The sequence below is a fragment of the Vigna umbellata genome, chromosome 1 (assembly GCF_029865625.1).
Source record: "Vigna umbellata cultivar VRB3 chromosome 1, Vumbellata_1.0, whole genome shotgun sequence".
NCBI classification, from domain to species: domain Eukaryota; kingdom Viridiplantae; phylum Streptophyta; class Magnoliopsida; order Fabales; family Fabaceae; genus Vigna; species Vigna umbellata.
Genome location: NC_142165.1, coordinates 21590307 through 21604269, shown reverse-complemented (window position 1 = coordinate 21604269; position 13963 = coordinate 21590307). Strand labels below are relative to the sequence as shown.

The 13963-nt window shown below is 30.4% G+C and overlaps 3 protein-coding genes across 3 annotated transcripts; 2 read left to right on the top strand and 1 right to left on the bottom strand.

Moving 5' to 3' along the window:
* Window positions 1-330: 330 nt before the first annotated feature.
* Window positions 331-1848, top strand: LOC148204906 (protein TPR1-like). The gene is made up of 4 exons (XM_088094862.1): window positions 331-413; window positions 491-670; window positions 1473-1586; window positions 1674-1848. Exons 1-4 carry the CDS (start codon window positions 331-333, stop codon window positions 1846-1848), a joined length of 552 nt encoding a protein of 183 aa, XP_087950988.1.
* A 68-nt stretch (window positions 1849-1916) lies between these two features.
* On the top strand, window positions 1917-6855 carry LOC148204905 (topless-related protein 1-like). The gene is made up of 10 exons (XM_088094794.1): window positions 1917-2085; window positions 2600-2652; window positions 2730-2870; window positions 2968-3078; window positions 3199-3381; window positions 3462-3590; window positions 3688-3783; window positions 3875-4057; window positions 4142-4305; window positions 6633-6855. The coding sequence occupies exons 1-10, from the start codon at window positions 1917-1919 to the stop codon at window positions 6763-6765; spliced, it is 1362 nt and encodes a 453-aa protein (XP_087950920.1). The 3' UTR covers window positions 6766-6855.
* A 1312-nt stretch (window positions 6856-8167) lies between these two features.
* LOC124848962 (uncharacterized) lies at window positions 8168-12775 on the bottom strand. Its single transcript, XM_047326788.2, has 8 exons — window positions 12551-12775; window positions 12192-12276; window positions 12021-12089; window positions 11752-11864; window positions 11318-11429; window positions 11103-11246; window positions 9862-10036; window positions 8168-8478 (listed from the first exon to the last, which is right to left on the bottom strand). Exons 1-8 carry the CDS (start codon window positions 12603-12605, stop codon window positions 8341-8343), a joined length of 891 nt encoding a protein of 296 aa, XP_047182744.1. The 5' UTR covers window positions 12606-12775; the 3' UTR covers window positions 8168-8340.
* Window positions 12776-13963: the final 1188 nt, after the last annotated feature.

Sequence of the window (13963 nt, the reverse complement as noted above, 5' to 3'; positions counted from 1 at the left end):
TCCCTAATAACATCCTTTATACAAATATTTCTACCATATGTTCTTACAAATTTTCTAAGTTAGTATACTTTGAATGATAAGTATTAAATGTTTTTTATGGTTTCAAGATATAAACTGTATTTATCTTCTATTCAATACTTTCTATATAGTGGTAAAAATTTAATACTTTCTATATACACTGATAAAAATATTTAATACTTTTAATATAAAACATTAAAAAAATTGTTACAAAATTAAAAGTATTGCATTTATTAAATTATAAATACCTTATGACACATTACATGAAACACAGTTTGATATTGGAAAAGAAACGTAGGTAGCTATAGCAACATGTCTTTTGACCTGAACAGAGAGCTTGCTGTATTGGTCTTAAAGTATTTTCATGAGCAAAATTTGAAGGAAGCAGCACTGACGTATGTGTCTTTGTTTCTCTTTAACGTTGTATGTGTGTGTGATTGTTGTTTTGTGATGTTAATTTTGTGTTTGACAGGCTTGGTTGTGAAAGTGGGTTGTTCTTTGACATGAAGTATTTTGAGGAGATGGTGCTTAAGGGAAAGTGGGATGAGGCTGAGAACTATCTTTTAGGGTTCACCAAGGTCAAGGACAACGATTACTCAATCAAAATATACTTTGAAATCAGAAAACAGAAATACTTTGAGGCATTGGACAAGTAAGCTTTTTAATTTTATGATATTTTTAATTTTATTTTGTAAAGACGAAGTAGTCTATACCATTGATCCTTTTTAATTTTTATTTTTGATGTTCTAGGTGAAGAGGTGTGAGAGAAATCTCATATCAAATTAGAAACAAAAAATTATGAATCATACAATAGAAAAATAATATCTTAAAATGTAAACTCAATCACAAATAAGAATAAAAATAACCATAAACTTTTATACAAATTTTGTCATACAATTCTTTTGACAAAAATTATAAACTTACTTGTAATACCCATCTATAAGTTCTTTAATAAACATCCAAGAAACTTATGAAATTGTAATAGTAACTCTCAAATCAATTCTTTATTTTTATAATATTTTTTCACTATCATTTTTTGTATTTATTTTTTTATTACTCTGTATAAGACTTTGGTGATTAATTATAAGTGGGGAAAATCCCCACTTTACAAGACCCCACTATATACTAATATAATAAGAATAATTTATAAATAAATTTTAGAAAATAAAAACTTAGATGTAGATACAATTTGTGTTGTGTTCATAATACATTTTTGTTTAATGAATTTTTTTGTCATATAGATTTTCCAAGTGAAACTCCAAATTTGATTGTTAAACTCTATACAAGTTTGTTGAATTTTAAAGAGCTAAAATACTTAGTCATCCTCATAATATTGGTGAGAGAAAAACAATTTTGGTCACCAAATTTGATGATTGGAGAATTGAGAATGTTTGTTGAAGAAGATGGCTATCTATATTCTATGTAAAAGTGTTGATTTCATTTGATTTGTGTAGTAACGATCGTTACAAGGCCTTAGACATCCTCTTGAAGGATCTCAAAATCTTTGCACAAGGGAATGAAAAGTTGATCAAAGACCTTTGTCACCTTTTGGTAGTCGATAATATAAGGTAGACTTCAATTTCTGTGGTTATTCAATCATACATTGTTTGATATGCTTAACCTTATTTTAAAAGTAATTTGTTGGTCCTAAACAGGGAAATTAAACCAACATATCGAGATGCAATTTCTGCGAGGAAGAATCTGATATTTGAAATTAAGAAAATTATAATTCAACATCCTCTTTTAGCTGGTAAGCTAAAACTGCCAGACATCGAAATTCACAGACTGCGCCATCTTCTCAATCAAAGGTATATCAGTCTACAATCCTAGTTTCAAGTTTATATGTTTTCATATTTTCCTTCACTGCACATTTTCTTAGTTGTTCTGTCACATTCTGCATGCCCTTTACTTTGATTTCTGCATATTCATTTCAACCACACATCAAATTTATTTACGGTTCCATATTTGTTAGCTTAAAATGGCAGAAGCAACAAAGGCCTGATCAAGAACCTGACCTTTTAAGGGATCCTGACAGTAAATCTTCTGCATCTTCTATAACAAATTCAGGTATATATAATTTGATTGTATTGTGTTGAGAATACAAGTCCCACATTGGATAGATACAAAAAAAATAAATATAGATGAAAAACCTATTAATTTATTGTCTTAAGGTGTTGAGTAGAGAATGGTATCAATCTCTTAGGTTCATATCTCATTGATATTTATTAAAAAAATAATAAAATATAATACGTAATATATATATATATATATATATATATATATATATATATAAATTCTTAAAAATATAATAAATATATAAGTGTTATTGTATAAATTCAAATTAAAATTAATTTAATATAAAATCTTACAAATTATTATTATTGAAAAAAGTATTGATTTATATATTAAATATTTTATTGATAAGTATTGATAAAGTATTTTAAATTATCAAATATATATACTTGTTATACACAAATGTGTAATACAAGTTGAAGTATGTTATTTATCGCATGTTGTCCCAATCCCAAGTTTTTTTTTATATTTTAGTTTGGCCATTTAACTATTTGTTTTTGTGGAGCAGCTATGGAGTGGAAACTTTTAACTGGTAGAAGGCTAAGTATGGATTCAGAACAGGTTAGTAGGATGAAAGCTTTAGCCTATTGCTGCCTTTATTTATATTTTACTCAACATCTCATCATTTCCTTATTAAGAGAAACTGCAATGGAGTTTTGGGAGATGTGAAAAAGGTTTCAATTGAAGAATCCCGTAACAAATCAAAGCATTCATTTGATAATGGAAGATCATCTCAGTGGCAGTACTTGCAGCTCCCTAAGCATCCTGAAGTAAAAAGGGTATCTTATTTCTTTTCTTACAATGTTTGAATACAACACATGACATAATCTATTTCTAATAAATCTCCTTATGATTAACTAACTGTTGATGAAGCAGATTGTAAAACTGGCTTACAACAATTCGGGGAATTCAATTCTGGCATTGGCATCGAATGGTATTCATCTGGTTTGGCTCTGGCCACGCACTGGCTTTAACTTGGATGGCAAGGTAAATTCACTTTCTTTTATATGATTTTCTCTTTTCCTCTCTTATGATTTCTTCTTGTTTACCACTAAGTTTAGTCTTTTAGAAATTGATCTTTTTCATAATGATGCAATTATTTTGTAGGCTAGTGTTCAGGTTTGTCCTCAGTTGCAGCAACCAAAGGATGGGTTCCAAGTTATGATCAATGACCTTTCAACTGTAAAATGTTCAAACCCAGTTTCCTGTTTTGCATTATCAAAACAGGGTGGATATGTGATATCAACATCAGGGGGCATGATCTCCTTGTTCAACATGGTCTCCTATAAGGTAATACAAAAGTACAATGATACTTTAAGTTTACAATGGTATAATTTAACTTAATTTATGGCACACACTGCATAATTCAGACTCTGAGAACCATCATGTCTCCACCACCTATGGTAACATGCCTTGCTTTCTACCCTGAAGATAACAATATATTTGGTATTGGCTTTGATGACTCCAGCTTAAGTATATATAATGTTCGTGATGATCAGGTATATCTCTTTCTATCTTCTACAAAGATATGTTCCATTACATGTTTCAAAGAATATCGAAGCTGCTTTCTGTTTCCTTATCATACATTTATGTCAGGTTTTACAAAAGCTTGAGGGTCACTCTAAAAGAGTTACCACTCTTGCCTTCTCAAGCACTTCCAATGTTCTTATATCTGCTGATGCAAATGCTCAGGTTACTATTTAGTATTCTTTCCATCAATCATGCCAAACCTCAACACAACTACCTTTTAGATAGAAATCTAAGTACGAGTCTAATGTGACAGATCATTCTATGGAATACAAATGGGTGGAAAAAGCTGAAAGATAAAAGGTTGCAGATACAAGAAAACCACATGCTAGAATCTGAAACTCAGATTCAGTTGCATCCAGATCAAATGAAATTCCTTGTTGTATATTTTGGTCATGTTGCAATCTATGAAACAACAGAACTAAGATGTGTCAATGAGGTTCTTTATTCTTCTTCCCTTCACATATCATGAAAGTGATTTGTTTGTTTTAACTGGGTTAATTTGTTGTTTCCTTGGTGACAGTGGGTTCCAGAAATTCCACAGCTTATCTCTCAAGCAACCTTCTCATCAAATGGTCACATTGTGTATTCCATTTTGCTTGATGGGACAGTCACAATATTTGATGCAACAAATTTTGAAATTCATTGTAGGATTTCTACCTCCTCTTATCTTCCTCCAATTTCAAGGTATTCAATTTTAGACTTTAAATTTCTCACATTTTCATAGTAAAAATAAATTATTTGAATTCTCTCCTTATTATTATTATTACTACTACTAAATTTTAATTTATTATTGGTTGAAATAAAAACTTAACTAAATTTATGAGAAAAAGTGGGAACATGTGTGTATAGTTTAGTAGATTAGTAATGCACTCGGTTTGATTATTTCTATTAGTAGATTTCTTAGTAATAAAATATGTGAGATACAATTCATTTTATCATATCAGATAAACTTAATGAAGTGTATTACAAACAGGTATATAAATAACCCTGTAAAAAATAAAAGCTAGAAAAACATAACATAACAAAGCTAATTACAAATACTAGTAATATTAATACTAAATTCAATTTCTAGAAAATTTATGCTAATAATATGTTAATACCCTCTTCAAGTTGGACGATGAATGTTACAAAGACCTAATTTGGACGCAAAATTATAAAAAGTTGTATGATGAAGAGGTTTAGTCAACTCATTAGTAATGGAAGACGAAACTAAAAGAAAGTGAATGAGACCTTGTTGAATTTTCTCACGAACCACCTGACAATTGATCTCGATGTGTTTAGTATGCTCATGAAACATAGGATTATGAGCTAAATAAATGGTAAACTAATTGTGACAACAAACCGCAATAGGTCCTAATAAAACATAAAGATCACACAAAAGATAATGTAACCATTGAATCTTACACCGGAGACTAACTAATATTCAATATTCTGCTTTAAAAGATGAATGAGAGACCGTAGATTATTAGTATATTATTAACATAGATTTTCTAGAAATTGAATTATTGACTTTGTTATTTTCTGATTTTTCTCTATTACATGGTTATTTATACATCCTACTTGTAATATATTTAATTAAGTTTTTTTAATACGATAAGATGAATTTTATCACACATTTGATTACACATTTGATTACTAGTAGATGCTATTCTTTTATCTTTTCCTTTCTTACTATGAGGTTAGAATTATATACTAACTTTCACACTAGTTACTTAAATCTTTTTTTTTCTCCCCTCAAATGAAAACCCTATTTTGGTTCTTGTTTTCACCTTATCCACGCAATGAAGCTTGTGCTCAAATCCAAGAACAAGGTGAAATCCAAGAAAGAACCATAGTATTGCAATAATCCCAAGGTTCATGTAGAAGGCTGGTTGATGATGGTTCGAAGAGAGTGTCATCGACGAATTTAAGCTTGTTGTTGGATTTGAGGGCAAGCTTCATGACTTGAGCCTAAGTGTGATAATTTTTGTCATCCAACAAGGTGGAGACAAGAACGAGAGTAAAATTTTTATTGGAATGAAGAAAATAAGGATTTGAGGAATTAGTGTGAAAGTCAATATATAATTCTAAGGCCATAACAAGAGAGGAAAAGATCAAAGAATAATGGATGATACAATCTTAATAATTAAATATGTGTGATAAAATTCATCTTATCATATTACAAAAACTTAATTAAGTATATTACAAGCCAATATATAAATAACCATGTAAAGGAGAAAAACAAAAAATAACAAAACATAACAAAATCAGTTATAGATAAATAACTGTTACAATGAAATTTAGTTTCTAGAAAATTTATGCTAATACAAAATTCAGTTTCCAAAAAATTATGTTAGTAAGATTGAAGATAAACATGATAAATTATTAGGATTCTCATGTTAATAATAACTATAACCAAATAAAAAGGATAGCTATAAACTAATTAGAAATTGTCTCAAGTATATTTTTTTTAAAATAATCATTACAAAAAATAAGAATTTTTAGTATTCATGAGAACCTATTTAGCTTAACAAGTATTGAAAATATTGTACGTTCTACTTAAAATCATTATTTCTTGCCCCGGTTACAAAACTTTAACATTTATCACATAAAGAAGTATGTTGTCAATATCATATTTTCGACTAAAATATTGCATCTTGCAAGATAAATAGTGATAGTTTATGTATCACTTTATTTTTAAATAGTTTTCATTTAAAATATAATTTTCATGTTGTTATACAATTTATATTGTAGATAAGTTATATAAAATTAATCAAATAAGCTTGATAACGAAACACTTTGAAACAAAAGACACCCAATGATTTTATTAACCAGTCAATTGTGATTTGAAAAAGAAAAGTCAGAAACTCATTAAGATGGTTTAATTTTTTTATATATGAATTGAATTCATATCTTATTTGATAGATAACATGTCTTTATAATGAATTCTCTTTCGAAAAGATCTATCAATTTCTGAATGGCATATGTGGCATTTCCATTGAATTTAAATGATATATTGTTGTTTGTTGCAGCTTGAGCATCTACCCAATTTCCATTGCTGCACATCCACAGAAAGCAAACCAGTTTGTTGTGGGGCTGACAGATGGTAGTGTTTATGTGTTTGAGCCGCAGAAACCAGGAGGTGATTGGATAAAGAATCACTGATGAGGCACCTAAGGGATTCAAATGCATTCTTCATTGATGATGAAATGTTAGAAAACAATATTAACTTGTTTATGTATGTTGTATCAGTAGAAATTGTTACGAGTGATTATCTTCAAAGATACTGTGTACTAGCTTCTAATTCTCATATAATCGCCTCATATGGTTATCATTTCTTCTTGTTCTAAGTAAAATTTCATTGCTAGGTGTGTAATGGAAGTTACTGATATAAATCTCTAATCTCATTTAAGATGAAAATATATTTCACTGCTGAAAATTTGACTTTTATGGACTTGTTTAATGAAAAGTGTAGTTTGCACTATAATTATTGTATATAAAAAGTGATTGTTAGTCTATCCATCTACTAAATTATAATTTTATACAATTATTTATCTTAAATTTTGCTTAAATTAAACAATAATACTCTCATCAAATGATTTATATTTCATTATATTTTAAAAAATATATATTACATGTATTTTGATTTATATAAATTAAGTTTATAATGATGTATAAAATTTTGTAGGCATGGTCCATTTGAAAACCTTTCAGACTAAGAATGAGTTTTGAAAAATATGATTCAAAGGAAAGATGGTTAACTGTTTTATTAATATAATTTCATCTACATTTATACACACAATTGTTATCTCCAATCAAATTAAAAAAACATTAATTAATTGGTAGCAAAATATTTATCTAGAAAACTGTGAATTTTCACGCGTCCATGTATTATTCTATTAAATATTGCCACATGTAAAGTGAGAATTTTATTCTAATTTGAATAAAAAACTTTCCTAAAATTGTTTTAAAAAAATTTCTGGAAATTAAAGACACTTTAACACGGGACCAAAACGTGATATACTAAAACACTCAAATTTTAGATTTAAAAAAGAAAAAAATTGTTGAAATCTTTTGCATGAAAACAAATTTTACCTTAAAACAAATAAATCTTCTTTATTACATCTCAAATAAATGATTGTCGTGTCACTTTAATCACCCACACCAAGACACTCAGCAGACAGATAACAATTCCCTCAACAAAACTGCTTAAACCTGACAAAATCACAAAACCTTCTGTATGAAAAACAATTTTTTCCCTTGTTTTGGTTGATGTTGGATGATCTCAAAATTTTCCTCTTCAACAATTTTGGGCCGAAAAAGCTTTTGTTTTATTTAAGAATTTCATCAGCAAGTTCCTAACGAAATATTTTTAAGTTTTCTAATATGAATACATCAAAATTAAGATGTAAAACCACTGCAAGCACTGATAGTACTATCACATCACTACCGCAGCTAAGACCACATTAAAAAAAACAAAAAACAAAAAAAGCTGATGTTGGCAATTTGACAGTTGCAACCAAAACATCATCAACTCCATGTTCATAGTCACAACTGTCCAAGCATGTTAGTGTAAAAGAATTTGATTATTTGACAACTTCCCCGGGCTAAAGACAAGTGATATATGTTAGTGAGAATGATCTATAAACATGGAACATAATATCCAAATGTTCAAAGCTTAAATATAAATAGTCGATTTAAAGGAAATGACAATGCTGAATGCCACATAAATGAAGACCTTCAACTGGAGCTTGATTCATCAGTTTTTGCTGCTGCAGATGCATAACTAACACTACTATCCCTGTTACTTTTGCACTGGCTAGACTGCTCATAGCGAAGAAATTTGATTTTTATCTTTGTTGAGCTGTTCCTCAGCATCTGATAAAATTGCAAAAGATTGGAAGTAAATAGAGGATCAACAACGAACAGAAAAACTCATTTCAGGTTATAAGCTACAAAATATATGGATCAAGAGATACCATATAAGACCAGATAGTCATCCTTCAATTTTATTACCAATATTTAGTGAATGTCTATGTACCCGCACCCTATAAAACTTGCAAGAAATGCTGGTAAACATTATACACCATTAATTCTTTTAAAGTAGGAGCTGAAGAAACTAGTAAAATGCCAGTTAAGTGAAACTAGATTTTGCAATCTTATCTTTCAAGTTTCACAAAAGATGCCTCAAACTAGTTCTCAAATTCTCTAGTACAATAGCGAAATCACAAGTAATGCTTCAAGAAATCCCAAGATCAAAAAAATAATAAAAACACTGACTTCAAACATTTGCCTATTGATGGACTCAAAAATAGTTCATTTAGGCTGGTGACACAAAATAGGGAAACTTCAGAAAGCTAGATATATTACTTGGCCTCCCAAATAAAACTGGAATGAAATTGAAAACCAACCTAGTCAGTAACCTCTATGAAAGCTATATGGAAAACAAGGAATAAGACCTTCTTTGTTAATCATACATTATCTTATGAAAGAATTAAAAGCGTCAAATATGTTGAGGTCAAATGGGCCTAGAATTTATGTACTGGTTGTATGTTGCCCAACACCAAAGCTCATTATTCTTAAAAGTTTTGGAGTAGACATACATCCTATGAAGGTAGATCCTATTTTCCTGTTTTTTTGGCTTCCTCCACCTTGTCATACTGATGGGACAGCTAAAGGTTCTCCTGGTGTATCTGGTGTGGGGATATTTTTAAAGATCATCATGCTTCCATTGTAGGTGGTTTCTCTTCGGATCTTGGCGTTCATAGTGCCTTTATATGTTGAGGTGATGCGTGTGAATCTGACTATGGAAGTTGTTACCTTCAAAAGTTGGACTAATCTTTGGACTGAGTGACTCAACTTGTTATTCAAGTTTAGTCCAACACTTCAATTATTCCTTGGGAACTTCATAGTAGGTGGCTGAATTGTTTGGTAATTAGTAATACTATTTATTCAATTTGTTCATGATGGAGAGGGTAATCAATGTGCTGATAAACTTGTTCAGTTTGACACTAGATCTCAAGGCTATACTTGTGAGATAGTGTTTCTAGATTCATTTGCCCTATGTTTTTCATGGATAAATGTGACATGTCCTTTTGTAATGGATTAGAGGATCAGATTTGACATTGGTGTGATAAGAAAACATGATTTATAATAACAACAATGATACAATATTATTATTGTTCTTTACTTCAAGTTGTATCAAGGTTCTCAAATTAGGCAAGAGATACTTTCATAAGAGTATTGCTACAAGGAACTTACATGAAGAAAAACACTAATTGGATGTCTTCCACATATTGTATTGTCATACTCCAACAGATATTGTTTGAACGAATCTGGATCTCCTGTTTCTATGATATCCATGCCCATCTTGTCTAGGGCCTCAATAGATTTGTATATAGGCCCGTGCTTCTTGTCATAGTGCATGTAATTGAATCTGAAACAAAATGTTAATCAGAAGGTTATATCAACGAAAAAAGATCTTTAAATGCACAATAGTCTACATCTGCTTCAAACTAATGAGACAAGAGATATTCATAACATACATAACCATGATCAATAAGCAGAAGTGTACAGCATTCAAAACACTGGAGTCTATTTGTTTGTTGGAAAGTCACCTTAATTGAAATCACCCATAACCTGCCTTAATTGTGGTCTCTTTGGAGCAACTTCATTGTGCAGGATGTGAGAGGTGTGTTGCGTACTTTAGTTCCCACATCAACTAGGAATCTATGTAGGGCTTATAAAGTTTGGATAATTCTCACTAACAAACCAATTTTGTGAGATTGATTTAGGCCACAAAATCAAATGGTAAAAAGTCTATCCTAGACTCGTTGGAGTTATACACCTTGCCTGCCTTAATTGCAACAGCCTCTTTGGAGCACCTTCTTCGTGCAGGGTTGTTTAATCTCACATATCCATTAGAGATAAAGCTTAGGTAGTTCTCATAAAGCAAGAGTATTTTTACACTTTTAAGCTGGTTTTGAAGGATTGTAATAAGCTCCAAGCATATTATTTGAACAATGTAAATCCTCTAACTAGTCAAACAAATGACCAAGGAAAACAATACTAGAGTGTTAATGTTTGTTTTTGTGTGCTCTTGTTAACACATCTCAAACAACTGTAGAGGAATGTTTGATAGAAGGGAAGTCTTTAGTTCCTTGGGAATTAGAAGTAGGAATTTGTTTCCCTTGTTTGGTTTATTATTTAACAAAATAGCATTCCCAGGAAACATTTTGTTCCCTGCTTTTTTTACTTATGTTTCCTACAAAATTGTTCTCATGGAAAGGTGCCCAAATTTTCAAAGGTTTTAATGCTGTAAAATCATTTAATGTGATAAATAATTAATGTTACTGGGAAAATTCAATCAAAAGTAATTGCGAAAATCTTTATTTATGATTCCTGAAATACGTAATTCCTAAGCATAGAAATTTTCCCTTTGGGAAGGGGATATTGGAATGTGTAAAAACAGAGGTAGTTGAAAGTTTACAAATTGTACATACCGAGATCCCCAGTGACAAAAGTCTGATGAAATAGAGAAGAAGTTACTGGGATTATCTACATATTTGGCAAGAATCTGTCCATACATAGCTTCATTTTCAGCACTAACAGCACCAACTAAAATGGGCACAATTTTCACCTGGTACCTGCATCAGCATTTGAATTTAGTCCCTGTTGCACAGCTTCAAAACAGGAAGCTCTATATAACAAAACCTACCCTTCAAATACTTTAGCAAGATATGGTAGGTGCATTTCCATGCTATGTTCAGCTTCATCAACACGAATATCCATCAGTTCAAATTTCCCTGTAGCTTTAAGCTCCTCAATAACTGGCAAAACAAAAGTTAGATGTGAGCAACAAGGAAAGAAAGGACCATTGTCAAAGTCAAACAGAATGAAGCAGTTCTCAGAAAATCAATTCAAATAATTTACCATCGTAGAAACAAACCAGCATCACATAAATTTGATTTTCCATATCAATATGATCTACTTATTTCCAATTTCTCAATTCATTGAATACCTCCTCATCAATATTACACAAAGAACACTACATTCACACAAATAATCTCGCATTCAAATCCTTGCTGAAAATATAAGCAAGAATGATCACAGTTTAATATCCTTAAAGATTTCATACAGTTATAGAGGTACCTTCCAAATCAATAGGCAGGTCACCTATGGGAGTCTTGTAGACAGTTGCAGTTGAAAGTGCACACTTTGGAGTGTAATAGTGGTGAGAAGGACCAAGAAGGAAGACGCGTGTACTAACACCGCCATAAAACATAAAGAAAAAACAACAATAATCCATAAGTTAGCAGAAACTACAGCAGCACAAGCAAAAAGAACAAGCAAGGTAATCCTGTTTCCATGAACAAATGAATCTGAGAAGAATAAGAGCAGCAAACAAGAAAGAAACCCACATGTTTGATGGATCAATGTTTCCAAAGGCATAAGCAGCAGCTCTTCCTGAATAGGAATAACCTGCATGTCTAACATCATAACATTCCAGTTGCACCACAAAGACACATTAGAGTTGTTTCTTTATCTCAAAAATCAAAATCAATAAAAATAAAAAGGGCACTTCCACTTACGGTGCTATCACTCCCCGCACCTCAGGAGACTTAGCCAAACCACAGGATTGCAGCCACCCATCAAGTTCCTCTGAGAGCTGCTTAGCTGAAAATAAAAATAAAAATTTTAAAATCACAAACATAGGTAGAAGGGTGTAACTGATAACAGATGAATGAACCAAAAGAACAGAAAGTTGAAAACTTTAACTGTTCATGAAGTAGTTCAAAACAATCAAACCGTTTAATTTATGAACAAACTTCGACCCAATAACATGTATCGAGAGAAACAGCGATCGAAAGATTAAAAAACGAAATCTGAACCTGATCAGCGAATTGAACTCGAAATTGGTGAATCGTGAATGATAATTTGAGGGACTTACGGTTGTCGGTGTACCAAGAACCAGCATGGGAGGGTCTCCTGACCTTGGTGGCCATGATTGAGGATTTGAGTGGAAAAGAAAAACAAAAAACCTAAAACTGAATGGAAGGGGCTGAAGGATTTCCTTTTTCAAATAGTTTAACTTCGGAAGTGTCTGATTGCAATGTTCTAAGCTGTTTTATTCTTCTTTCTCTTTCCAACCACTGCTGCAACTCTAGAACTAGTTTTTTGAGAAAAATTATGTAACCGTGTTTTTAAATTAAGAGCAAAAGAAAGTTGGTAGTTTTTTTTTTTTCATAAAAAAGATTTGGTAGTTAGGATAAAGAAATATATAACTTTATCTTTTTTTAGCGAATTTTATTATATTTGTTAGTTAAAACAAAAAATTTAAATTAACTTTATCTTTTTTTCTCCTTTTGCTTTTGGTTATTATTATACTTGCATTATGTATCACGTAATTATTTTCTCTCATTTTACTATATTAGTGTTTCACTAATGAATTTGGATTTTTTTTCTTATTATTGTTTTTAATTCATTATTATTTTTTTATTTTTTATTTCCACTATATAGTCGCTCATACGATATTTATAAATTTGAGGCTATAATTTTTTAATCTATATGTTTATCATATACTATCATTCGCTAAATTATTATGTGATAACGAAATATCAAATTACCAAGATGTATATTATGTTATGTGTAACGATAACATTTTTTCTATCATATTATACTTAATAATGGAAATCAGAAGAATAAAATATCGTATTATAAAAATTAAAAAGGTAAGAAAATACTAGAATCAAAATAATGAAATAGGTATATATTATAATGATTGCTTTTATATGACTAAGTTTTAGAAAAGTTGCATTGTTGTGATTTCTTTCTAATTATTGTCAAAGATTGTACTTAGGAAAAATACCTACAAATTATTTACTTGAATATGTACTCTATTTTTATATATTATTATAAGAATTTCATACAATACGTTTGTTTTCCTTCAAAGGAGTTGTAGGAGTAAAAATTTCCTTTTTATAATTAGAAATTAAGGATGGTAAATGAACCTTTTTTTTTCCTGAATATTATTTTAATTTGTCTTAATTTTGATGCGAATTATTAATATAAGTAATACAATTTTTTTCTAAATTATATATGAGAATGGAATGATTATTGTAGGACCTAGAAAATAGAGTATTAGAGTAGATATGTGTATTAAAATAATGAGACAAATTATTTTAAGAACACTTCATCTCTTTAGAACACTATTTCTCTGAGTTCTCTGACTTCTCTCTACCATCTCTCGCTACTGAGTTCTCTGATTGACGATCAGGAGGTGCCCAGACGTCCACGGCATAGAGGGCTTCGATTTTAACCAATCAATTTTGTGATTCTAGTTGGTGAGCCGTTTGTCCTCTTT

Coding starts and splice junctions, on each gene's coding strand:
- LOC148204906 (XM_088094862.1), top strand. CDS start 331: ATGTCTTTTGACCTGAACAGAGAGCTTGCTGTATTGGTCTTAAAGTAT. Junction 414..490: donor TTGAAGGAAGCAGCACTGAC/GTATGTGTCTTT, acceptor TGTGTTTGACAG/GCTTGGTTGTGAAAGTGGGT. Junction 1,587..1,673: donor TTGGTAGTCGATAATATAAG/GTAGACTTCAAT, acceptor GGTCCTAAACAG/GGAAATTAAACCAACATATC.
- LOC148204905 (XM_088094794.1), top strand. CDS start 1,917: ATGCCCTTTACTTTGATTTCTGCATATTCATTTCAACCACACATCAAA. Junction 3,079..3,198: donor GCTTTAACTTGGATGGCAAG/GTAAATTCACTT, acceptor ATTATTTTGTAG/GCTAGTGTTCAGGTTTGTCC. Junction 3,382..3,461: donor TCAACATGGTCTCCTATAAG/GTAATACAAAAG, acceptor TGCATAATTCAG/ACTCTGAGAACCATCATGTC.
- LOC124848962 (XM_047326788.2), bottom strand. CDS start 12,605: ATGGCCACCAAGGTCAGGAGACCCTCCCATGCTGGTTCTTGGTACACC. Junction 11,430..11,751: donor CCTGCCTATTGATTTGGAAG/GTACCTCTATAA, acceptor TTGTTTTGCCAG/TTATTGAGGAGCTTAAAGCT. Junction 8,479..9,861: donor CAATTAGTGTTTTTCTTCAT/GTAAGTTCCTTG, acceptor CAATTTTATCAG/ATGCTGAGGAACAGCTCAAC.